The sequence below is a fragment of the Diabrotica undecimpunctata genome, chromosome 7 (genome assembly GCF_040954645.1).
Source record: "Diabrotica undecimpunctata isolate CICGRU chromosome 7, icDiaUnde3, whole genome shotgun sequence".
NCBI lineage: Eukaryota > Metazoa > Arthropoda > Insecta > Coleoptera > Chrysomelidae > Diabrotica > Diabrotica undecimpunctata.
Genome location: NC_092809.1, coordinates 85,976,164 through 86,004,093, shown reverse-complemented (window position 1 = coordinate 86,004,093; position 27,930 = coordinate 85,976,164). Strand labels below are relative to the sequence as shown.

The window sequence follows — 27,930 nt, the reverse complement described above, 5'->3', positions numbered from 1 at the left end:
GTCAACGACCGGTTAAGGGGTCAAAGACCGGTCAAGGGGTCAATGGCCGGTCAAGGGGTCAATAGCTGGTCAAGGGGTCAATAGCCGGTCAAGGGATCAACGACCGGTCAAGGGATCAACGATCGGTCAAGGGGTCAACGATCGGTCAAGGGATCAACGATTGGTCACGGGATCAACGATCGGTCAAGGGGTTAATGAACGTTACACACAAAGGATAAAAATATACATTATCAGTGAAAGTCAAACAGGTCAGGTATGTAAAAATAAGAATTAGCAATAGACAACTTTATTTTTATAAGGTAAAATAAGGAAAAAAACAAGAAGTAGGTTAATAGTGAAACAGAATAGTGAAGTACAATAGTGTTTTAAACACGGTAGCTTTATTTGGATAAATTCATTATATAGAATATGTGGTGGAAACAAGGTATATTTTACACTCACACCATATTAATAAATGCTAAATACGTAAATAAAACAATTATTATTAGTACAGAAATGCTTTTATTAAATACATTATACCGTTAATACAATAAAGTCTAAATATAGGATTATTAAGTTGGTGATTTACTTGAACCATCTTCAACCATACCATCAATGTCTTTATCAATAACTTCATTACTGGAAGTATCATCTTCGTTATTTTCTTCTTTTTCGTATAAAACAGATGGAAGATAGTCTTTTATTCGAATTAAATAACCATCCAACTTTACAACTTTTAGTAACGATACAAATCCATATAAACATATTTGGTTTTTAAGATATAAGTCACAGATTTCAGCACCTTTTTCATATTTTTTAGCTAATTCTTTACAAAATTCTGGAGAATAAGATGATGGACGCACTGCACCATAAACGGCTTCATGAGAAGCATCAAACTCCAGATTTGAAAAAAGTTGGTGTAAGTTTTGAACACCACTTTTTAAATCCGTAACTTCAATTTCGGTAACGTAACACATCCACATTGTAAATACTAGCAGTAAAGCTGAAGAAGAACTGTAGGAATTAGCTCTTCAACGTGTTATTAAACAAACACCCCACCAACAAACTCTCCCACTACGATAAAAAATCCATTTCAAAACTATCTACATAAAATTTATCCCCACCATCATTTTCTGCTTCTGGTAGAAGTAGTTTAGCTTGCTGGATTAAATAATCAAGATTTTTTTGTTGTTGGTTAGGTATAAACGTATCTATTTTGTAATGACCCCACGCTAATGTGTTAATAGTTCCAGGTATAACATATCTCTTATCATCGTGGGAAGTTAAAGCAACCTTATTTTTTAATTCAGTATACATTTCATGTAAATGTGACTTAAATGTATACATTTTACGATAAATCTTTGCATTAGTATTATCAACTACTTGTTTATAATCCGTAAATGTTAAAGATTTATTTATAACGTTTTTGGAAATTCCCTTAGCTTTTTTAAGGTTATCATTGTTACTTAATGTCACACAATAAGCTTTGGCACCAGTACCACAAAAATTTGTAATTGGTTTACCTTTAAACTCATCCTTTAATTTACCAACCACTGATGGTGTTTTTGGTATATTAAAGATATTATCGGCGGGGTAATTGGATGTATCAAATAAATGAAGGTTTTCTTTGATATCGCGGTAAACGTTTTCTGTTTGAATGTGTAAAATTAATGAATCAGTGTCGGTATACAAAAGTGCGACATTATCTACATATTTAGCTTTAATATAATTGTAGAAAAAATCATACATACGAATTTTGGATATTTCTAAAATTGAAAAACCGACATATACCGGTTTGTCGTAAATTATTTTTAGGATATTCATTTGAATTGCAACTAAATTATCAGAAAATATTGAAACAGAGTGAAAATTCGGCATACTAATAAACCCTTCAGCACCGACGCTCCCAGGCAAGTTTTCCCAGTGGGATAAAAGTTTAATATCAACCCTCTTATCAACGTTTTCCATAGTTTTCCCGTAAATAGAGTTTGTGTAATTTTTATATGTACTTTTATCCAATTCATTATTTGAAGAATTACGTAAATTCGTGTTTAATTCAATATAAGGTTTTAACCACGGTGATTGAGAAAATTCTAGAATTCGATGAATTTTAGTCACCTTTAAACCTTGTTCAGTACACTGTTTCAAATTTCTATAATGGATAATATATTTATTTTTCGGTAACAACGTTAATACAAGCTTGGGATCTTTACTATTAGGAGGAATCAGATTTTCAGGACAAAACGGTAAGTCGTTATGGAAATCATGTAATGTTTCAGGATAAGCTAAATCAACTTCTAAGACATACCCCTTTGGAGATTCATCATCGACTGATAAACAATCAAAATGAGTGATTTCTACATCATCTAACCATCGAAAATCACCATGCGGAAGGAATTGGCTCATAGCGTAACCATAAAGGTTTGTAGCATCTAAATAAAGAATATATGAAGTAGGTTTAGAACAATCATAATTCCCACAATACTGATTATTTGCAGCAGCAAATCTAGTGCTACACTGACTTATACCTCCACGTATACCCTTTTTAAAAAAATGGAGCATGTCTATATCCGTCAATAATTCAAGCTGAACATTAGTTTTACGTAACATAGCATCCCAGCTAAGTGATGGAGCTGTTAAATATTGAGCAGGATCTAGTTTATAGTTAAATAAACAATTATGTCGAAAGTTTTCGAACACATCAGCTAATAATAAAATATCTGATTTTAAATAAACATCTGAGTACTCTCCTAAAGTGTTACAATTAAAAACTTCCCAAACTTGCTTAGCTCGTAAGTACTTTTCATCGGAAATGCCTTCACCTTTTAAAATATCGAAAAATTCTTCTTGTGTGGGTAAAGATACCTCATCAAGTTTTGAAAAGTTATCCAGGTATGAATAAGGAAAAACACCTTTTTGTCGTAACAATCCGAACTCTTCATTTGATCGACAATATTTTTGTAACTCTAGACATTGATTATCATTTAGGGTTTTACTTAAATTATCCAGTGAATGAGGTAAAAATCTGAAAGAATCTACAAACCTTAATTTTAAATATACATTTCGCTCTAAATCACCACGATCAACTAAAAGTAGTTTGGTGAATGATATATATTTTTCTTTAGTTTGTGCAATAACATCAATTTTTTCGTTATTCTGAGCTAATTTTGTTATAAACAGATGCGAATCGTAATTGGTTAAATTATGCATGAAAACAGGTATGAACTTAGGTAATTTATAATTTAAATTACAAGCGTTATGAGCCGCGCCAGAAAACAACCCTGTTAAATGTGAATGATCTCTAACTTTAATTTCGTTAATATCGAACGGTTTATCACAAATGTGACAACACTTACTAGTAAAAAATTGTAATTCCTCTTCTGGTGTGAGTTTTTTCATAGGTTTAATATGTTTAAGATATTTATGATAAATAGTGTAAACTTTTTCTTCTAGTTTTTGAATAAACTTTTCAACCACGTTGTCACCGCGATAAATGATAAGTTGTGATAAACTGTCATCAAAATAACATTTAACATAAAAACCGAATGAATATGGTGTATGCTGATAGGTTTTGACAGTAAACGAGGAATTATCAGAAGGTGTTGCATATTGTATCGGTTGCAGTATACTTTCAAAATCAGCATATATAACAAACGGAACTTGCATTTGTTTCTGAAAGTTGGAAAACTGCAAGATATTTTCTTTTTGTAGATGTCCATATTTATTGAGAATCATGTTGGTAGTTGGAAGCTTAGTATATACAAAGTTGCAATCGTTGTCTTCATGTTTGCGAAGACGTTCTAAGGATGAGAAAAATTGTAAGCAACCATTACATAGAAAAGTCTGACCATTATGGTGTGATTTTTGTTTTGATATTAACCGCGATAAATTTTTAATGTAACAATAATGACTATTCCCGTACTCATCAAAAATAAGTAATAAGTTAACATGTGTAGCTTTTTTAGATTTTGTATGATACAACGGTCCAACGATTTCCAATTGTGTGATATTATTTTTAAAACATTCACTAATCCCAAAAACGTTAATCGAAATATTATTTAGTAATTCAAATTTTGGTATATCTGAGAGTTTCATAGGGAATTCTATATTATGGAACTTTAAGAGACTAGTATAATGCGAATAAGAAGTAGTAAGATTGGATTTACCTGTTGGGTCAAAAATTGATGCGTTTACCGCCCAACCAAAACATGCTTCATCTTTATTCATTATATTAATAATTGCTTTCTTCATCTCGATTTGTCGTGGTAACCTGATATATGAAGAAGATCGTAGAGGGTTGTACTTATTAATGTTAACTTCTAATGATTGGATTTGTAAAAGACTCCATCCAGATTCCTTTTCTTGTATTTCCGAAACCTTGGGTAATATCTCCATAATAAAATCTTGATATGCTTGTTTCAAATTAGTAGAAATAGTAATAATCTGATTTTTTGTATTAAATGATTTTAAATCATAAGTATCTTTTTCAGGTATTGTGTACATAGAGTAAAGTTCGAAATTAACTTTTAACACTTTAAATTTATGTAAATAGTTATGTAGGAGCTTCAAAACGTTACCTTCAATTTCACTAAAAAATTCCAAGTGATCAGTATGATGTTTGTTGCTAGAAAGACGGTAACTACCGATACGATTTTTAAACGCATTTGATAGTTTCTCAACCCCACAATCATTACTAATAACACTTTTGTGTGAATTACTACGTAAATGTCCTGTTAGTCCTCTCCCAGAAATTTTTTTATAACAATCTTGACATTCGATAACATTGGATGTAGTGGTAACTGGATGAACAATAGATCTAAAGGGAGTTTCCAAAACTTTCCTGGCCAATACTGTAAGAACGGATTCTCGAGGTAAGAATTTTTATTACAATATATTGCAACAATTTTACTAACAAAATTTTTCGTAATGCTATTAATGATAATTACAATACTGATAATGTTTTTTGTTTGTTACAGACTTTTTCAACAAAAATGCTGGTGGTGATATCCTGCGATGCTGGGGGATGAGTAAACCGTGAGTAATCCAATTTTTTACCTTAACTTTTACTTTTTACAATCATAATTAAAACAGTTTCCCACAAATTTTTACAAACAAAAATTTAATTTATTATTTATTACAGAACTTTAATTTATTCTTCATTAAGTACTACTTTTAATTTTGTACACTAACCTTTCCTTCTTTAGGATCATAATAAAACAGTTTTCCATGAATTTTTACAAACGAAAATTTAGTTTATTCTCTATTGTGAAATTTTAATTTTTTCTTCAATAAGTGTCACCTTTAATTTTATATATCATTATGATATTTTATGTAGTTCTACATTCTGCTATTTCTTTGTTACAGATCCCACCCCGACGACCCTGTTACGTAAATTTAGTTTTAGTCTATTTTTGTATATAATATTTAGTTTTAGTTGTGTATATAGGTATATATAGTCTATATAGTTTATTTTTAATTGTGTTTAGATATTTATATAAATATATTATTTATTTTTGAATAAAAAATATGTAAAAATTGTTGTTTCTATATTTTCTTCTTCTTCATTTTGTGTATATAAGTATATATAGTTTATATAGTTTACTTTTAATTATGTTTATATTTGTATATATTGTTTATTTTTTAATAGAAAATACCTAAAAATTGTTGTTTTTATATTTGTATATATTGTTTATTTTTTAATAAAAAATATCTAAAAATTGTTGTTATTATATTTTCTTCTTCTTCATTTTGTGTATACATGATTTTTATTGTGATTTTCTATATCGTTTTTTAATAAAAAACATCTAAAAATTGTTATTTCTATATTTTTTTCTTCTTTCCGTTTTTCAATGCTCCTCCAGTAAGTTGTCGCTCCATCGTTTTCGTGGTCTTTCCGCTAATCGTCTCCTCATTAGATGACAGTCTCTTACCATCTTTACTACTCAATTTGTTGTCATTAGACTCATATAATCATTCCATTCTACTCTTCTATTTCTACCCCATTTCTTGATGTTCTTTACCCTACATCTCCGTAGTATATCTATACTTCTAGCACTCTCCCATAGCGTCTTACCATCGATTTTTCTGAGGGTTTTTATCTATGTTTTTTCTAGCATTCTTTTCAACATTTAGACTTCTAGCCCTATCCCATAGTACCCTACCATCGATTTTTCTGAGGGTGTTCATCTCCGCTAACATTCTTTTTGTTCTCTCTGTGTCAGTTCGTGTTTCTACTGTGTATGTCATTATTAGCCTGATGACTGTTTTGTAAATCCTACCTTTCATTTCTTCCCTGATATTTTTTTTCTCCATATTGTTTCATTCAGGTAACCTGCAGCTCTGCTCTATTAACTTGATCTCCCACTTCTGTTTTAAGCTTTCCATAGCTAGATAGTGTGTCGCCTAGATAGTAAAACTCCATCACTTGTTCTATTATCTAACCCTCCAGCTCTAATTTATAACTTAGTAGATTTGTTGTTATAACCATGTATTTTGTTTTTGTATGTAATAAAGGAGAAAACGGAAAAGCATTAAGGCATTTATTTTAAATTTTTAAATACAGTTATTAAAAAGAGATTTCAATAAAACTTCATGGTAAGCATATGGTTATAAGTATAGAATTTGAGTACAAAAATAACTAATAAGGATTTGCAACATAATTGAATTACAAATATATTACCATAATAAAGTACTAATATTTAAACGATTAATAGATAATTATTGGTTCATTAATTAGTTCGAATGGTGTTATCTCTGGTCCGCAAAACATATTATTTCCCGATACATCCTCAATCAGTTCGGGTGGTGCTATCACAGGTCCCAAAAACACATCATCTTCCAAGACATCCTGAAATTCCACGTCATTATACAATAAACTATCATTTTCTATATCTGACATATCACTCTCAGACAAAGAACTAAACTCCTCTGATAGCTCGAGTGTTGACAAACTCCATACAGATAGATTACAATTCGTAGTAGAATCGCATGGACCATCATCACTAATGATGCTATAATTATCCCAATCTGTACTAGAGTCACACACACCACTCTCTACAATGATACTTGAAGAACCAACTTCCATGGTTGAATGTGTAAGGCTTACTGTCTAACAAATATTTTTGGATAGAACTCAACCGAAAGTAGCATCTTTAAGACTGAGCTAAACAGGTTTAACCACAATGGGGGTAATTGCCCCGTCAAGGTCTTGTTGGATTTTTTCTTTTTATTCTATAGTCCGACCATAGACAAGAAAAGGTGAATATGCGGTCACCAAACCGGTTCAAACAAAGATAGGTGAATAACCGGTCAAGGTTTTATTATTTTTATCCTATGAACGTGGGTAACAAATGTGAACAAACGGTCAAGGTCTTATTGGTTTTGTATCTTATTGTCAATCTTTTTTGTTAATATAAATTTTTTTTCTTTTTATAGCACAATTAGTGTTATTAATGTGATAATTGTTTAAAAATTTCAAGCTTATACCTCCCTCCAATATAAGTTTACATATATAGATTATTTTCCGAACTAACTTATTAGTTAAATATGTGTCTTGACGACGGTAACAATGATAGTATATCTCGTACTGGGTGGCAATTTGAAGACCGTTTACTTTCTTTTAAATATTGGAAGGGTACAGGAACCCCTGTTATTAAGCAAAGCTGGGTTTTACTATACAGGGGTTAGTGATATAGTTCGGTGTTTCTACTGTAATACTGAAATATATAAATGGGAACCTTCCGATATACCGATTGAAGAGCATTTAAAGTATAGCGACTGTTTTTTTGCAAAAATGTTGGTGACAAAATATCGAAGTTCAAAAAAAAAAATGTGTTCAACGAAGTTTTAACAATATAATACCATATATTTTAATAATATGTATTATTAATTTTTTTATTTTGTTAATAAATAATTAAAATATTTTTATATATATTTCAATTAAAAATGTGTCTTGACGATGGTAACTTTGGTAGTATACATCTGTTTGAAGATCGTTTACCATCCTTTAAATATTGGAAAGGTGCAGTTAACTCGTGTTGTTAAGCAAAGCAGGGTTCCAGCATATAGGGAATGTCGATGTCGTTAGCTGTTTCTACTGTAAGGTCGAAATACACAAATGGGAGCCATACGATATACCTATTGATGAGTGCATAAAGCATTCTACATGTCTGTTTGCAAGACTGATGAAATGTAATTCTATCTTTTTTATATATAATTTGTAATAAATTATAAAATGTTTTTGTACTACTTATTATAGAGTTGAATATACTATTGGTAACAAAGAAAAGTGGGGGTATTAGCGACACGAGCTTTAAAACCGGTTTCGATATGGTTTAGTGGGGGTCGATGGTATATAACTTCGTTAATGTAATTCCAAAATCAGTTTAGACTATAATCATGTTTCAAGAAAGTATTAAATTTACTATGGATAAAGTGAAATTACTTAGTGAAAAATCAACACCTAATTTAACATCTATTGGATATTATACCAACAAAAAAAAATTGAATAAAATTTGTGTAAACTGTTGGGTGGAGGCACTTTGTGAACTCGGTCAAAACAACATATTTGATGATGTGTGTCTACCCTTGAAATTACGTCTGTATGTCAACGAATAACCGACAAAACGTTATCTGTTAGACACAGCTTTGGAAAGAATTTTCAAATTTTCCGACGTTTGGTTGTGGGTGGACCAATTCTTAAAAAAGACGTCAACTTTCGACACTCTTTTTCCAAAACTTGTCCAATACCAACAATTGGAATCTCTTAAGCCTATAGAAGACCTGCTACCACCAAGGATTCTGAAACGGTTGCAGTGTAAGGGGTATCAACATCCCTTCAAATGTGAAGGTTGTTTAGGTTCTGTAAGCTCATGGAACACCTGCTAGCACCAGGGATTCTGGGATGATTGAAGCGTGTCAACATTCCCAAGAGTATGAAGGTTGTTTGGCTGGAACCTGTAGGTGCAAGTAGGTTATAGATAGAACTTATTATTGTAGTTTGGATCAAAAAAAATAAAAAAGTGAAAAATATATTGTTTTTATTCAAATTTACTCCATTACAAAATTTTCATAAATAAAAAATACATTTGAAAGGGCGCATATACATTTTTGTTTAGAGTGGTGAAAACATTTTGCTTCTGATATTGGTAGTGGTGGAAATTCGCCTACTTCAATTACAGGTGTGGAATAATATTTTCTTATGTAATTCGCTTTTTCCATTCCTTTTACATAAACAATTTCATCTTTATCTGTTAATTCCTTGATAATTTTTTTAAATTCGTATAAGGGGGTAAAACCTTCATTCCAAGAGATGCAGTGATAACACGCTAATTCTTTACAAATAAACCTATTATTCTCAATTTTAAAACCTTGGATATCAATAACAAGTTTCATATTTTTAACTGTTGGAGTTTTTGGAGAACTTGTTTGAATGCTTCGTATTGTTGAATTTGTTTTTTAAGTTCTTTTAAATTGTTTATAAATTTGCTTATCGTGTTTTCGTGTGAACGTTCCATCATCAACTAACGTTTGTAATTATTACTATTGAATAATATACAGTTAAAACGCATGCGTATTAATACTGTTTTACTATTTTTGTTAATGGATTATATGTAAATTCTTTCTCGTGTAAAATTAAACAATATGCGGATACATCAGTTGTTGATGGTGTATTTGTTTCAAATTCGATCCGCAGAACGATGGATCCATTTTGAATCACTTCTTTCTGTCTACTGCAATCTATATGTATAAGCGGCGTCTTAGTTTTAAAATCTTGCGGGTTAAATATCGGTTGATTTAAACTTAAATTATAATAACTTGTCTGAAAACTTCCAAACATTTCATAGATTTGAACGAATTTATTGGTTTCAAAATCTATTTGTAAATCATTATAAGGATATCTTTCAGAATTCAAAAATACTTTTATATTTTTGAGGTCGTTATGATCAAATTTGCTCATATCTTTAGTAATCTTTGATTTTCTCCCTTTTTGAAATGCAATAATGATATGTCTCGGTGTTTCAATATTAGTACTGGTTTTTACCGCCCACGTATGCCGTGTTGTATTATTTAATGATGGATATTCAATCATTTGCCACGAACGAAATTTAATTGGTAGCTCAATATTTTTATGAGCTATACTATTTAATCGTAGTTGTTCACGCATGCTTGGGCTAACATGGGCGACATTCCATTGCAATTTTGTTATTTCAACTTTAGGGCGTTCGGTGTCGTCTATACTTACAACTGCGTCAACATCATCATTAGATCGTATTAAAATAAGCTCTTGCTTCACATTCATAATAATTTTTCTAAAATCTTCAAAAAATCCTGATAATAATCGTAATGGGATACACACGTTAAAGTTACCATGAGCATCCACAATTATTTTTTCATTCCCTGCTTTTGGGAACCATCCAGCATTTTGGAACAGAATACTTTCGTTTTCGTTAAGACTTAAATAATTTTTAATTGTTGATACCAGTCCGACCTCTCGAACAGAGTCTATAATAACCCCATTTAACTCATACCGTAGCTCACGAAATAAAAAGGAAATAGCGTTATTTATGAATTTAAGTTTTGTTGGTTCCTTATCGTCGTGGGTGAGTAGTTTTCCCTCAATATCTAGGTATGATGGTGACGGTAACGTATACGCGTCGAGATCTTGAATAGGGATTCGTATTTCATCGTTATAGTTCAACTTTCCGGGAATGTATGGTGAATAGGTGTGAAATTGATATTCCTGTATAGTTGTATCGTTATAAGGTTGACCGGTTACTTGTAACACTTCCATCACACTAAAACTTTGAAGCCAAGTTTTTTTAATAATAACCGATTAGATGGTGTTAATATTCCACTTGTTTTTTTGAAACTGTTCAATTTTTGTGTTTTGTCGGTTCTTTTATAGTTTTTTATGTAATCAGGTTGTTGGCGAGAAAAGTTTAGAACCATTATAATCGTTGTCGTAAATGTAAATTAATAGTAATCTCTTCTTGTCGAAAATTAAGTAATTTACCGTTTTGATCAACAATTTTTACACTAATGTTGTTGATTGTCCTAACGCTGATGGGGTAATATAAAATATTTTGAGGTGACTCAACTATTTTATACCCACTAGGTACGGTCGGAAAAAATTGATGGATTATATGAACTGGGTTTCCATTTAAATACGAGCCTGAAGCGATATTGCAATCAACACAGATTGCATTTGTCACTGAAATATCTACTGGTTCATCAGAAACATGGATTTTATTTGCTTCCAGTTCTCTTCTTTTAAATCCAAAAATTTTATCTATTGAGTTTTCAATAGCGAAATATAGTGAACAATTACTCTTAATAGATACTTTAGATGTGTTTTTATCTGGAATAATATCTATATAAGCATCTGTATCCCTTTCTTTCATCAACACCTGTTGCGTAGCGCAACCTAAAATTATGATCCAAATGACGAACACCCTTTTTTAAAAAATACTACTTTTAGTTTTAAGTCGAGTTGTACCCGAGAATGCACGATAGATGTTGCATATACTCTTTGCACATAATTGCGAGATTATCACGTATTCTCTTCTCAATTTTATTAGAAAAAAAACATCAGTCATTGTGTCACTGTCACATTTGATTAATAAAAAAATAATTCGCTCATTTTTCAACACACAATGTTCAATTAACGCAAAATAAAGTTTCTCAAGTAGTAAGATGTTTTTTAAAGTGTAATACGGGAAGTGTGATTGCCAAATGTAAGGTAACACATTTTAATTAATTAATAGATATAATTAGAACCAGATCGAAGGTACTGCCCCAACAGGCAGTGAGCAACACGTCAGGAGGAGAAGATAAAATCCCCCGGTGTTCTACATGGTCCTTCGAGCCGGATACAGCAACTGTTCCCGTTTATGTAAAGCTGGAAGCTGAATTTTCATTAATTATAGCACGAGGGCGATCATTTCTCGTTTCTGCAAAGGCGTTTTCACGCAGTACTCAAGATTTTCTCACACTATTCGTAAAAAACATCACTCGCTTCCTCATTTCTTCGCAAAGAAAAGACATAGTTTTTATTCTCTCATATACACACATTGGAGTTTTGGCGGTTCCAGGATCCAAGGTTGTTCTATTAGCGCCGGGAGGCCGGTATATCGACATCGACACTTGCAAGGGATAAGGAGTTTATGTGAGGTCGCGGTTGGACTTAATGTGCGGTTTGATCATTTATTGTAACTTTTACGAATTGTTTTTTGCATCGTCGCATGTCATTTTATTTTTAGATTTTAGATTCGCAGTGATTATAAGTAGATTTTTATGGTAATATTGTTTAGTTCATGATACTAAGTATCTCTTGTTGTATTTAAAATTTGTATTATTTTTTCTCACGTTCAAAATGACTGATGTTGCAAAAATTATAAAATTGAGAGGGCATACTAAAGCTTGTATTACTAGAATTCAAACATTTGTCTCAAAAAACCAAAATGTAGTTTTAGATTGCGGTCAATATATTGCACGCAAAAATGTATTAAATGAAACTTATCGCGAGTATCTCAACCTACAAAAGGAACTTGAATTAGAAGATTTTGATAAATATTGTTCAGATAGAGACATAGTTGAAGAACAGTATTATAATTTAGATTCATATTTGTACGAGAAAATCACGCAATTATCTGCAAAACCAGTTCAAACTCAACCTATTGTAACAAATGTAATACCATCTGTTAGCACAATTCAAAATGTAAAGTTGCCAGAATTAAAAATACCTTTTTTCTCGGGCGAAATCTCAGAATGGCCCAGCTTTTTTGATGTTTTCACCAAATTAATAACAAATGATAAACAGTTATCTAATGCTCAAAAACTTATTTATCTCAAATCAGTGTTAAGGAATGAACCGTTAAAGTTAATTGACAATCTAGAAATAATTGATTCCAATTTTGAAATTGCAATACAAAATTTATGCAATAGATTTGAAAATAAATATTTAATAGTAAACAGTCATTTGAACAGTTTATTAAATGCTCCACTCATTACAAAACCCAATGCACATGCTCTAAGGGATTTCTTAACTCAAATTAAAAGCCATCTCGCTGCCTTAGAAAACCTCAACATCTCGAATCAACTCACTGATTTAATTCTCATCAATCTCTTTACTCAAAAATTAGACTATAATACTAAAAGATCATTTGAAACCGAGCGTAATATAAACAAACTCCCAAGTTTAATGGAGTTCCTTGAATTTATTGAAAGAAAATGCAAAATTCTCGAAAATCTTGTTCCTGAATACTCTCATTCTCCGAAACAAAAACAACCTTCTCGTTTTACTTCTCTTAACACAGTTAGCAATAATTTGCAGTATAGTAGTAATAATCAGTATTTTAAATGTTTCTTATGTCAAAATAACTCCCATAAAATATACACTTGCCGGGAATTCTTAAATATGTCTGAAGATGAGCGTTTTCAAACGGTCAAGGCAAAGAAAGCGTGTCTCAACTGCTTGGCTAGTGGTCATTCAGCAAGCTCATGTACCTCTGCGTCAAATTGCGCTAAATGTAACAGGAGACATCACACATTGCTCCACTTCTCTAACGCTTCTACTCATAACTCAAATAGTTCTCGTTTCAGAACAAATCAAGATTCTCGTAGTCTACCCACTAGAAACACTCATTTCCAAAACACTCGTCACTCTCAAGACTCACAAGAAAATCATAATTCTCAAAATACTCGCCAGTCTCACAATATGCATGATACTCCAAATTCTCGTACTCACTCTAATGTATCTCGTGATCCCAATACTCAAAGCGAAACTTCAAGTTCACCTGCAATCCCACGAATAGCAAATCAATCTCAGTCTAATGATGTCTACCGAGCATCATCTCTCTCTACACTCTCAGGCAAAAAGGAGGTTCTACTCCAAACAGCATGTGTTACAATTTATGATTCTCATAATAATCCCGTTAAGGTTCGCTGCCTTACAGACTCAGCTAGTCAGCTTTCGTTTATCACTGAGGAATTAGCAAGTCGCTTGAAATGTATTCCTTACACAAAAAGTCTTCAAATTTCTGGAATATCCGAAATCTGTTCGACGTCGAATAAAATGGTGGATTTAAATATTTTCTCAAATGTTAATCCCACAAAACATTTTACACTCTCTTGTGCGATTCTCCCAACCATCACTTGTAAGCACCCTCAAATTACATTGGATTTTAATGCTCTCAAAATTCCACCAAACATTCACCTAGCTGATCCAGAATTTTGTACTCCTGCCGAAGTTCAAATGCTGCTTGGAGCAGATGTTTATTTCGACTTACTTACTTACGGGTTAATAAAATTAGGCCCTAATCTTCCTACCTTAACAAATACTCATCTCGGTTATCTTGTAGGTGGAAATGTACCTCAATCATCTGGGTCAATTGACTCATATTCTATACTTAACATTCAAGAAAATACTCAACCTCGAAATGAAGTATCCTTGTTCGTTCAAACTCAAAATACCGATTCACTCGTACGGTCGTTTTGGGAAATAGAAGAAATCTCGTCTTCTACTTTTACTCCAAAAATCCTAACTCCTTCGGAGCAACAAGCCGAAGATATTTTTAAATCGTCACTTAAAATATTATCATCTGGTAGATTCCAAGTAGATCTCCCTTTCAAATCTCCCAACGAATATAAAAAATTGGGCGAATCGTTTTCCCTCGCAAAGAAGCGATTCCTAAACCTCGAACAGAAACTGATCAAGTCAGATCAATTATACGCACAGTATAAACAATTTATTCATGAATATATTGCACTTGGACATTGCAGATATGTGCCTCTCTCCACTCGAAATATTCACTCTGATTTAAAATACTTTATTCCTCATCATTGCGTTTTAAAGGATAGCGTAACAAATAAGTTGCGTGTTGTCTTTGATGGCAGTATGAAAACTACCTCAAATCTAAGTCTTAATGACATAATGCTTCCTGGTTATACGGTACAATGCGAATTATTCGATATATATATATTTAGGGATTCTACAGTATTCACTGCCTTCCCTCGCTCAACCGTTTCCATCTCTCTCTGTTGTTCCATGGAACAACAGAGAGAGAATTATTCGATATTTTGATAAATTTTAGATTATTTAAATACTGTATTGTAGCAGATCTACGTCATATGTACAGACAAATTCGAGTAAATCCCGAACAGGTATTTCTGTTGAACATCTTATGGCGTGATTCACCTCAAGAGGATTTGAAATGTCTTCAACTTGAAACTGTCACTTATGGATTAAATAACTCCGGTTTTCTCAGCACTAGATGTCTTAAGGAATTAGCTCAAAAACATTCCGACAAATTTCCCTTGGCTAGTGATGCTCTTTTAAATTGCTGTTATATCGATGATGTGCTGTATGGCTGTAACGATTTTGAAACACTCTTCGAAATTCATCGTCAATTAACCGAATGTTTGAACCTCGCTTGTTTCTCGCTTCATAAATGGTGTGCAAACTCACCTGAATTTCTCGCAGGTATTTCTCATATCTCTAATGAAGCTAGTTATGTAATCAATCCTGAAAATAACACGAACAAAATTCTCGGCCTATGTTGGAATTCTCACTCCGATCATTTTTCAGTTCTTGTGCCAAAGGTTACCGTTAAGGATACCTATACAAAAAGAGAAGTTCTTTCTTTAATTGCTTCCATTTATGGCCCTATCGGATTGATTAACCCTGTAGTGGTATCTGCTAAATTAATTATGAGAAAGATTTGGTTAGAAAGGTCGAATTGGGATGACCACCTCAGTCCAAATTTGCTTACACAATGGAATCTATTTTTACAAACACTTCCTCACCTCTCCAATCTCAAGATTCCTAGGTTGCTGCAAAATTCTAGCAATGTAACAAGTACTCAAATACATGGGTTTTCGGATGCAAGTCTTAGCGCGTATGGTGCTTGCGTTTATTTAAGAACATCACATGAAAATGGCTTTATCTCTTGCAATCTAATCTCCTCAAAGAGTCGTGTTAATCCTGTAAAAGTTGTGACTCTTCCTCGATTAGAACTTCTAGGAGTATTATTACTCTCTAATCTTGTTACGAAGATTCTTTCTGTCTTGATTCCATCCCAATCTCAGATAAATTCTGTCAATTTATGGACAGATTCCGAAGTCGTCCTCGCATGGATTAATTCACACCCTTCTCGTTGGTCTACCTTTGTAGCCAATAGAGTAACTCAAATTCAAGAACTCACCTCCAACCATACATGGAGACATGTACGATCGAAAGACAACCCTGCGGATATATTATCTCGTGGTGCTACACCCTTGCAGTTGCTTGATTGTGATCTTTGGTTTAATGGTCCTCAATTTTTGTCAGATCCACACTTTGATTTCAACCTCTTTGTATATAATGGTCCTTCGAGTATTAATGTTGATGAACTGCCTGAACTCAAAAGGGTTACTCATCTGATCAGAAAACCAGATTCACAAGTGTATGATGCCCTCTGCAAATTTTCATGTTTCACTCGACTTCAGAGAGCCTTTGCATACTGCATTCGTTTTATTCACAATGTAAGAGCTAAGTCTCATAGACGTACAGGTCCTCTCACTCCAAATGAACTCTCTAGTTCTGAGTTAATGATTATCAAATTGACCCAGTCTCATTTCTTCAGTTCGGAAATCCAATTTTTAATGGATAATCGTCTGCTTAACGATAAGTCTATTCGTAAATTGAATCCCTTTCTAGATTCGTCTCAAATGATACGAGTAGGCGGTCGTCTTCTCTTTTCAGATGTTTCTTATGATCAGAAATTCCCTCTACTGTTGCCCTCAAAATCACATATTGTCAATTTATTACTTACCCGAGAACATCGAAGACTTCTACATTCTGGCCCTCAAAATACACTGTCCAATGTTAGATTGAAATTCTGGCCTCTTGATGGTCTTCGACAAATCAAACGTATAATACAAAATTGTCTCACTTGTTACCGTTTTAACGCACAAGTCGCTTCCCAAATCATGGCTAATCTCCCGAGGGAAAGAGTTCAAATTGCACGTCCATTTATAAACGTTGGAGTTGATTTTGGTGGTCCATTTCCAACCAAGACCTCTAAACTCAAGAGAGCTCCCCTTACTAAGGCCTATATGGCAGTGTTTGTATGTTTAGCTACTCGCGCCGTGCATGTGGAATTAATTTCCAGTCTTTCTACTGAAGCGTTCTCATTGACTCTGAAAAGATTTATCGCCCGAAGGGGTAATCCGAGTATCATTTTCAGCGATAATGGCACCAACTTTCTAGGTGCGAAAAATCAATTTAAAGAACTTTATGAGTTGCTTCTCAAAGGTGATACCTCTGAATCTATTCGCTCTTTCGCTACTTCATGTCAAATTCAATGGAAGTTTATCCCTCCACGCTCACCACACCACGGTGGTATTTGGGAAGCTGCCATAAAGAGCTTCAAATATCATCTCGTAAGAATAATGGGTAACTCCAATTTTACTTTCGAAGAACTATTCACTGTACTTTCGCAGATTGAAGCAGTGCTCAATTCACGCCCTATCTGTGCGCTCTCAGACGACCCGTCCGATTTTTCCTTTCTTACTCCCGGACACTTCCTTATTGGATCTAACTTAATGTCTTATCCTGAATTAGATCTCTCTGATATTCAAGAAAATAAATTGTCTTTGTGGAATAAATGCACAAGAATTCAGCAGCATATGTGGAAGGTTTGGACTCGCGATTATCTTAATAGGCTTCAAAATAGACCTAAATGGTTCACTCCTCAGGTAGGCATAAAGCCTGATGATCTCGTCTTGCTTAAGGACGAAAACTCGCCTCCTCTCAAATGGCCTATAGCACGGGTAGTTGAGACATATCCGGGAAAGGACAACAAGGTAAGAGTTGTTAAGGTCAGAACTCCTGAAGGGTTATACGTTCGCTCTATTGCTAAACTGTGTCCTCTTCCTATGACTCACCTTCAAGAATTTTAATAGTTTTTTTAGATTAGTTATACCTTTCTTCAAATTGTACATAAATATTTTTTTTTTTTGATGCGTTCACATCAAGAGGGGGACTATGTTGCATAGCGCAACCTAAAATTATGATCCAAATGACGAACACCCTTTTTTAAAAAATACTACTTTTAGTTTTAAGTCGAGTTGTACCCGAGAATGCACGATAGATGTTGCATATACTCTTTGCACATAATTGCGAGATTATCACGTATTCTCTTCTCAATTTTATTAGAAAAAAAACATCAGTCATTGTGTCACTGTCACATTTGATTAATAAAAAATTAATTCGCTAATTTTTCAACACACAATGTTCAATTAACGCAAAATAAAGTTTCTCAAGTAGTAAGATGTTTTTTAAAGTGTAATACGGGAAGTGTGATTGCCAAATGTAAGGTAACACATTTTAATTAATTAATAGATATAATTAGAACCAGATCGAAGGTACTGCCCCAACAAGCAGTGAGCAACACGTCAGGAGGAGAAGATAAAATCCCCCGGTGTTCTACAACACCTTTAAAATTTGAATTATATCTTCCAATTCATACGAGCCCGAGGGGATAACAGTTGTATAAGTAATGTTACCGAGGCCAAAGAGAAATATATTATTAGAATCATCAATGTTGGGTATGGAGTTAAAAGAATAAAAGTTCGTTAAACCGACTTCATATTCAAGACTTTCGTCCAGGTAAATGGGGGATTAAAATTATAACTTAAAATAGAAGACTTTCCGGTCAGAGTGAAATTATACGACATATTTGCTGGACGGTTCTATTGTTTAGACTGATTCAGACACCCTAACTATAATGGTTATATAGAAACTGTAATGCGTATTGACCGCAATTGTATGAATTACGTTGCAACCTTTCATAATTATAATATATATTTACGGAGCCGCCAGTTTTAAAGTATTTGATCACATTACTTGGTGGTGGTAAATCACCATAAGAATCAAAATATATTATATCGTTGTTATCCTTTGTATAAGCTGTCCAGTGTGTGCCTTCACCTTTATTTGAATCCATGTTTATAATACCGCATTCAGATTTTCGAATTTTACTCGGTAAAGTATCTCTCATGAATACATCTCTAAAATGCGGGATTTTTAATAATTTTACATATTTTTTTAAATCAACATCTGTTAACGGATGATGGGGGAATATTAGTTTTTTGAATATGGTTTTAAATACATCCCATACCCTTTAGCAGGTTTTAAGTATAACCCTTTACCTCCTTTCTCCATAGCGAGATTATGACGTTTTTGTTCAGCTATTTGTTCACGGTTGGTTTTTGCATCGTTAATAGCCTTCATAATGGATGCAGTTCCACCCCCAACCGCACTTAAAGCTCCAATTAACGGTAATAGTAAAGGTAGAAAACCTCCTTTTTTGGGTGTTTTAATAATACGTTTTTTCAGAGTTATTCTTTTTCTTTTTAAAGAACCACCTTTTTGATTTAAACGTCTAATTTTTTTACGTAACCCCATACCCAATTTACGTTTACTCTTCATCGCGGTTGTAACTAACCAAGCTGCTGCTTTTTCACCAAATGTAGCGTCTTTGGATTTTACTCGATCCCAAGCTTTGTTCTCTAATATTTTATCAGCTTCGTGTCTTTCACCAAGTTCTTTATGATGGGAATATGTAATGTCGTGTTCTTTACAGGCTTCGTCTAATAAATTTATTCCTGAATCACCACGTGCAAGTCTTTTCTCTAGCTTAGTTCCCGGTCCACAATACGAATAACCTGGGATGTGTACCTCGACTGGTAATTTATTGATGACAGAATTTAATAATCCGCAACCTCTTCGTTTAACTGTTCGATGTCTACTAATCCTTTTTCGTCTCATTATACTTTCTTTTATATATAATCTGATACCCTTTATATACTCACATCATTCCCAGATACAATGAAGATCGAAAAACAACAACTATCTCTCCCTATTACAAACCATGATGTAGTTGCGCAAGATATTAAAATAAAAAAACACGGGTATTTATTTGGTGGTGATTCAAAACGGTGTCTTATTATTGGACCGAGTGGATGTGGTAAGACTAATACATTATTATCGTTGATTGAGCATCCTAATGGCTTAAGATTTCAAAACATTTATGTTTATTCTAAATCACTTCACCAACCAAAATATATATACCTACGTAACTTAATTAAACCGATGTCTGAGATTGGGTATGAAGAATATAGTGATTCCGCAAACATACCCACTCCAGAAGATATTAAAAATCACTCAATAATAATTTTTGATGATGTTGCTTCGTGTGATCAAAAACTTATTCAAAGTTATTTTTGTTTTGGTAGACATAAATTTACCGACTGTTTTTACTTATGTCAAACTTATAGCGCTATACCAAAACAGTTAGTACGGGATAATGCCAATCTTTTAGTGATTTTTCAACAAGATATGACAAATTTAAAACACATATATGACGACCATGTTAATATTGATATGAGTTTTCAACAATTTAAAGAATTTAGTTCTTTTTGTTGGAAAGATAAATATGGGTTTGTAGTGATTGATAAGGATTGTTTGTCATCTTCGGGAAAATATCGCAAAGGGTTTGATACATTTGTACATATATAAAGGAAGAAATGCGTCTTGTTAACGTTAGTAAAAATGGATACTCGAATCGTGAAACAGCTGTTAAAAAGCCGTCAAGCATTAAAACGCAAATACCGTAGTTTAAAAAGTGACATTGCCAAGTCTCAAAGTCAGTTGGAAAAAAATTATCAACCCATAACAAAACCTCTAAAGGAGTTGTTATTAAAATTAGAACCTACAAGTAATATAAAACAAGAGCCTGTCCTAGCTAAATCACCTAAATTTGAATCTCTCAAGTATAATCCTCGTCGATTAAGCACACCAAATCTTAGTTCATATCAACTTACAACTTCATCGCCAAATAAACGTTCTCCTTCATCTAAAACATCTACCAACTTTGGGGAACTTTCTTTTATACCACCTTGTCCACCAAGACCAAGTCTTGGTGCAACAACTAGAAATCGGGCCAAACAATTTAGCGGTAAAAAAGGTGGGACTTTACTAACAAAACAATATACTACGAAACCAACTGAGTATAAATACTTTGGCGATTACAATGAAATAATAGATAGACTTCGACTGCTTCTAGCATCACAATCTGCAGGAAATAACGGTCACGGCAACGAAATCATTTCCATTATCGAGGAACTTCGAGAAGGTGGTATAATTCAATAATAATGCCTATTAATAAATTTGGTAATCACTTTCTAACTGATTTAAAGTCTTACGATAATTCTACAAATCCATTATATTTTATTTGTGATTCGTCGTCTTACCACACTAAATGTATAATAGCTTTAAAAGGGGAAGAAAAAACAAGTTTGAACAAGGAGTTTTACGTGTTGGATCATGGAGGGACGTCATATGTATTTTCTGTAAACGGTAAAATTGAAACAATACAACATTACGGTTTTAATGGATTAGTTTTATTAAATTCGGTAGAGTATAAATACCATGAATTGCCTGGTTTACATGTAAAAAAAGGTGATAAACTTTCTTTTAAACTTGATACGAATCCTAACGTTTTTGTTCATATTACACTTCAGTGCTCGTTGGAAAAAAATGTCTAACCCTAAAGAACAAGTCGTTAATGAACTTCATAAACCAGCAAGAAAAAACTTTAAACGGAGACACGTTATTATTAAAGGTTTGCATGATTTGTGTCAAGCAGATTTAGCAATTATGACACCTTTTGTTAAATATAACAACGGGTATAACTATATCCTTATTGTTATAAATGCATTTAGTAAATATGTCTGGGTATCACCAATTAAAAAAAAAACGGGATCTGAAGTCACCAATGGTATGAAGAAAATTTTATCTCAAATGTCTAAAATTCCTAAACATTTACAAACAGATAATGGAACCGAATTTTATAATTCTCACTTTAAAAACCTAATGTCGACTTATGGTATAAATCATTACAGTACTTATTCTAATTTAAAAGCAAGTATTGCTGAGCGCGTTATACGAACTCTAAAGTCCAAGTTATGGAAACAATTTAATCTCCAAGGTTCTTATAAATGGGTTAACATACTACCTTCCATCGTTGAACAATATAATAACACCAAACATTCAACTACTGGAGTCATTCCAAGTAAAGTTACTGACCGAAATGCGAAGCGTATAACTGCTTACAACTGGTTAAAAACCGTAGATAAACAAACCTAAATTTCAAAAAGGGAATTATGTTCGCATAAGTAAATATCGACACGCTTTTGCTAAAGGATATACACCATCTTGGACGACTGAAATATTTAAGGTTAAAAAAGTACAGTTTACCAATCCGATTACATATTTACTTGAAGATTTTAAACAAGAAGAAATTAAAGGGGCTTTTTACACAGAAGAGCTTCAAAAAGTTAAATATTCAGACGTATATCTTGTGGAAAAGATATTGCGACGCAAAGCTAATCGAGTTTATGTTAAATGGTTGGGACTGGATAAAAGTCACAATTTATGGATTGGTAAAAATAATGTTGTATAAATATAGAAAACTTGTCTAGCAGAATTTAGTTTGCGATAAAGTAATGTCTGGAGCAGGTCTACTCATTTTACATGCCGTTTTGCAGGGGGTGCTTTATATTTACCAACCTTATGCTGTGAAGGATATTCATATATGTTTTGATAAAAATGGTACAAAAAATGATAGCTGGCCGTCGCAATGGTCTAACATGAGTCTCTATAAACTGAATGGGGTGGATCTTAGATTTGCTTACATACCATATAACAGTACAGTGTACAAACTACGATTACCTTTCCCCAATTACTTTAATGATGAAACAGAATGGCGTCAGCTCTACAGCTCTTCTGGCGAAGTTGGTGGAGAATATCTGTCAAACATTCGCTTATCCTGGTATTTAGTTTTTTGTGTTACTTTTCTACTTTTAAATGTAATTATTAGATATGTTAAACATTTTGTATTTAATAAATTTTTAAAATAAAAAACTTTTGTGTTTTAATATTTATTTAAACCTACTATTGTATACAAAAAATCTATGATTTATATTTAAAATCGGAGATATTACTTTTGAAGTTTCTTCGATTCTTTTTTTAAATCTTATTTTATTTATTACAAATATTTCCCAATACCTTTGTCGTGCTTGACGATATGCGTAGTTCCAAACTCGTAAAACATGTGTTTTGTTAAAATCATCATTAAAAGTTACTTTTTTCCCAGTTTCTGTAGACATCTTTTAATGCTTCTGGATACACGTACACCAATTCCAAAATATTACTTATATCTTCAAAGCAAATATGGGTGTTTGTCTTGACACTTCTTAATATGTTTTCATAGAAATCACCTGTGTTGTTTCGTAGTTGCGGATATAGATTTTTCAAATATTCACAGAAACTTTCTTGTTTCAAATGGTTAATATAATGTTGTATAAGCGGTAACACCTCCCATAATTTACAAATGGTTTCGTATCCTAAATATATGTACGAGTTACCTTGTAATATCTTTATTACTTTTGCTTCTAGTACCTTTTCAAATTCTATACTATAATTTTTCCTTTTTATAGGTGCATAGTTTTCCACCGTGTGCAGATAATTTGTAATCACTCCTTGGTAGTATAAAAAATCTTTCCAATCTTCTTCCGTGAATACTACCCGTTGTCCTTGATTTCCATATAGTGATATCACTGGTACACACTCCGCACCGTACTTTAACCCAATAGACGCAAATTTGCTTTTCGATCTGTTTAACTGAAAACTTCTTTCACCAATTATAACATCTTTTTTATTATCTACCCCATATTTTTGAACGGGTGTGTTACCACTAAAGTCGTATTGAGACATGTTTACTCAATGCATAGAGAGATTAGCCTACCTTTTATCTTTTATGTCTAGTAAGTGGGTCTAAGTGGGAGGTTTTTGTAAGTGGGAGGTGTTTGTGAGTGGGGGGTATAACCAGTTATTCTTGCGGCGGTTAAATGTTTTATATGAAACAGTATTCGACATGACTTCTTACAGTAAACACTTTCCTGCTGTTCCATTGAGCGCCTTTTCTTCCGAAGAATTACATGATTTTCCATTACAATATCTTCAGTATATGAAAGCATCAGATTTACGAGATATTGAACATAAACTATCAGATGAAGTGAAAAATAATCCGCATATACGAGCGAAAATTACTCGCTGTTATAATCATTGGCCTTCCACCTGTGATGGAGTGATGTATCCTCCTTCGGTCAGCGACTGCTATATTTGTATTCTAAATCTTGTTGAACACAGTTCTTTATTAGAGCAAGTGATAACGGATCATTATCTTCGCCGTAAAGATTTTTGTTTATTTAACAAACAAGAGTTAGAACTATTTCCAGCGTGGTACCTTCTGGATCATGTTGATGGGTTTGATTTATTGGATAAATGGAATGAACTTCCACCACATATTCGGTGTAATGAAGCCATCCAAATGAAGCTACCTTGTTGGGAACATTGTTCTATTTCACTATACAACAATTACCTACCATACAAATACCAATGTCACAAATGTATTACATAAAATAAAGTTAACTAAAATAAATTTACCTAAAAACATTTCTGTATTATTAATACTTGACCGGTCGTTGACCCCTTGACCGGCTATTGACCCCTTGACCGGTCTTTGACCCCTTAACCGGTCGTTGACCCCTTGACCGGTCGTTGACCCCTTGACCTCGACCTTTCGTTGACCCCTTGACCGATCGTTGACCTCGTCAGTGGTGGGGGGTATGCGATGTGGTGGGGGGTATACAAAAGGGTAGGGGTCGGTGGTGGGGGGTATACGAACGGTGTGGCTAGAAATCTCACCCCTTACCTTACCATTGGAGGGGGGTATAATAATGGTGGGGGGTTGGTGGTGGGGGTATACGAACGGTGCGGCTAGAACTCTCATTTGCCCTCTACTCACGTGACATTCGACGCAGGACATGACAGTTATGTGTCAACGCAAGACGTCCCTTGGCATATACAGGGTGAGTCATGAGGAACTTTACATACTTCTACCATATGTAGAGTCCCTCAGGGAGCATATCATGTGGCCACTAAAAAATGTCAACTCCTCTTCTTTATTAATTAACAGGGTGATTTGTGTAATTGACCATTTATTTCATTTTACTGTAGTATTTATACGGCTCATTTAATTTTTTTAATTTTTGCATGATACAGTACACTACTATCAAGCATTCGACTGGTATTAGCTAAACTAAAAAATTCCAGGACTGGCTTTGGAAAAATTAATTTAGGGATTCGTATTAAATATTACACCCTGTATAAATTTTTTTTAAAATGCAATAAGTGATTTTCAAACTACATAAATAGCCAATGAAAACAACATATGCGACAATGTTGTCGCACTTTTATTAAATTTTTAGTGAACGATCAAATCTTACCAAAAATAGAACAACCATAATGAAGTATCAAATTATAAGGTATTAATTTAAACAAATGTTATAAATTTCAAACATTTTAATTAAAATAAGTTCCTACAACATAATCTAATACGTAGAAAATTAACATCTTTACTGTCACTTTGTATTATCTCTACGATAGAATTAATTGTTTTTCAATTTTAAATTTTTACTCATAGATCGTATTGGGGCATTATTTTCGATAGATAATAAATTAAATTGATTAAAAAGTCAAACCTCTTGTATGTGTTAGTTTTTGTTGATTGGAAATGATTAAAATTTTATGTCAAATAATAATACATTGCATCAACTGTACTAAATAAAAATAAATCTAAAAAAGTTTAAAATGAAGGTTGGCGTTGACCGTTTGACGTTTCTTGATATTTTATACCCATTGTCATTATTGTCATTATCAATTGTTATTTATGTGTACAAGAATACATATTTCTTCTGTCATATCTACGTTAAGTACATTGTGTTAGTTTTGGTAGAGCTTTTGTTACTTTCGTTCAAAATGCCACATCAGTTTTCGACCACAGAATATGCAGACATAATATTTGTTTATGGATTCTGTAATGGGAATGGTAGGGCTGCTAGTAGAGAATATCGCAGGAGATTTCCTAATCGTCGAACTCCCAGTCATCCAACATTTGGGTCAGTTTTTAATTATTTGCGAGAAAATGGCACTTTTCCTAGTGGAACAACAGAGCGACATGTAGATGAAGCGCAGGAAGATGACATTATGGACGCCGTTACTATGAACCCTACAATAAGCACTAGACAAGTAAGTCGAGAACTCAATGTTACTCAATCAAAAGTAAGTAGAGTCTTACAAAAAAATAATCTATACCCATATCACATTCAAATGGTTCAGCGACTACATGCTGGAGATGAGATCGATAGGTTGGAATTTTGTAGATGGATTAACAATAATCGACCAACGCTATACAGGACACTATTTACAGATGAAGCCCAATTTACCAGAGACGGGATAAATAATTCACGAAATTCACATGTGTGGGCAGAAGAAAATCCCCATGCTATTCGAGAACGTCGTTCTCAGTTAAGGTTTTCGGTTAACGTGTGGATTGGTGTCATAAATAACCAATTAGTAGGTCCTCACTTTTTTGATGGTCCTTTAACAGGGCAGGTCTATTTGAACTTTCTACAAAATATTTTGCCGAATTTGCTTGCCAACGCGAACGTTGCTATCCGAGGGATGTATTTTCAGCATGATGGGGCACCCCCACACTTTTTACTGGCAGTGAGACAACATCTCAATAATGTTTATGGCAACAGGTGGATAGGACGTGCAGGTCCTATTTCGTGGCCTTCAAGATCCCCTGATTTCAATCCCGTTGATTACCACATTTGGGGACGATTGAAGCAACTAGTTTACGCAGTGAATATTAATAACCGACAACAATTAATTGATAGAATTATACATTGTTGTAATACTATTAGAAACGATCCCCAGAGTATCCGTAATTCAATACTTCAATTAACAATTCGGCAACAAAAATGTGTACAGGCTGCAGGGTTCCATTTCGAAAATATATTTTGAATTATTTTTATTTTGTTACCATTATTGTATCTTTTCCAGTTCTAATTTATGGATTTATCATAACTATGTACATATTTTTAGTTTTTTTTTTAATTGTTCTTCGTTATTGTTAGTAGTTACTGTTTTTTGTTGTGCAGTGACTCAGTTTATCATTTCAATTAAAATGTTTGAAATTTATAACATTTGTTTAAATTAATTACCTTATAATTTGATACTTCATTATGGTTGTTCTATTTTTGGTAAGATTTGATCGTTCACTAAAAATTTAATAAAAGTGCGACAACATTGTCGCATATGTCGTTTTCATTGGCTATTTATGTAGTTTGAAAATCACTTATTGCATTTTAAAAAAAATATATACAGGGTGTAATATTTAATACGAATCCCTAAATTAATTTTTCCAAAGCCAGTCCTGGAATTTTTTAATTTAGCTAATACCAGTCGAATGCTTGATAGTAGTGTACTGTGTCATGCAAAAATTAAAAAAATTAAATGAGCCGTATAAACACTACAGTAAAATTAAATAAATGGTCAATTACACAAATCACCCTGTTAATTAATAAAGAAGAGGAGTTGACATTTTTTAGTGGCCACATGATATGCTCCCTGAGGGACTCTACATATGGTAGAAGTATGTAAAGTTCCTCATGACTCACCCTGTATAGTGTAATGAAATTTAAATAAAACAACCATTAAAAGGAACCTTTATTCATATATAGTTACAATTTTGTTTAACAAAGTGTTTTTGTGTAATATTAACCGTATTTTTATAAAGTATATATTATATGGATAAAATTAGTATTAATCAAAGAATTGAAATTATATACAAAAATAAATAATATGTTAAAATAGTTCATTTCTTAGCAAACCGGATGAAGAATCTTGATAACGCGACCTCGCATAATTCATAACACGTAAACATCTGATAACAAAATTTATTTTTCATTTCGAAACGCCAGAAATAAAACCACAGTTGC

At 33.0% G+C, this 27,930-nt stretch overlaps 3 protein-coding genes across 3 annotated transcripts; 1 reads left to right on the top strand and 2 right to left on the bottom strand.

Moving 5' to 3' along the window:
* Positions 1-1,053: 1,053 nt before the first annotated feature.
* Positions 1,054-4,374, bottom strand: LOC140446518 (uncharacterized). Its single transcript, XM_072539075.1, has one exon. It carries the CDS (start codon positions 4,372-4,374, stop codon positions 1,054-1,056), a length of 3,321 nt encoding a protein of 1,106 aa, XP_072395176.1.
* Positions 4,375-6,685: 2,311 nt separating this feature from the next.
* Positions 6,686-10,771, bottom strand: LOC140446517 (uncharacterized). The gene is made up of 2 exons (XM_072539073.1): positions 9,632-10,771; positions 6,686-7,087 (listed from the first exon to the last, which is right to left on the bottom strand). Exons 1-2 carry the CDS (start codon positions 10,769-10,771, stop codon positions 6,686-6,688), a joined length of 1,542 nt encoding a protein of 513 aa, XP_072395174.1.
* Positions 10,772-12,352: 1,581 nt separating this feature from the next.
* Positions 12,353-17,919, top strand: LOC140446516 (uncharacterized). The gene is made up of 2 exons (XM_072539072.1): positions 12,353-14,715; positions 15,072-17,919. Exons 1-2 carry the CDS (start codon positions 12,353-12,355, stop codon positions 17,917-17,919), a joined length of 5,211 nt encoding a protein of 1,736 aa, XP_072395173.1.
* The last annotated feature ends 10,011 nt before the right edge of the window (positions 17,920-27,930 follow it).

Coding starts and splice junctions, on each gene's coding strand:
- LOC140446518 (XM_072539075.1), bottom strand. CDS start 4,374: ATGGAGATATTACCCAAGGTTTCGGAAATACAAGAAAAGGAATCTGGA.
- LOC140446517 (XM_072539073.1), bottom strand. CDS start 10,771: ATGGAAGTGTTACAAGTAACCGGTCAACCTTATAACGATACAACTATA. Junction 7,088..9,631: donor ATACACCATCAACAACTGAT/GTATCCGCATAT, acceptor AATATTTGTTAG/ACAGTAAGCCTTACACATTC.
- LOC140446516 (XM_072539072.1), top strand. CDS start 12,353: ATGACTGATGTTGCAAAAATTATAAAATTGAGAGGGCATACTAAAGCT. Junction 14,716..15,071: donor TCAGATCAATTATACGCACA/GTATAAACAATT, acceptor GATAAATTTTAG/ATTATTTAAATACTGTATTG.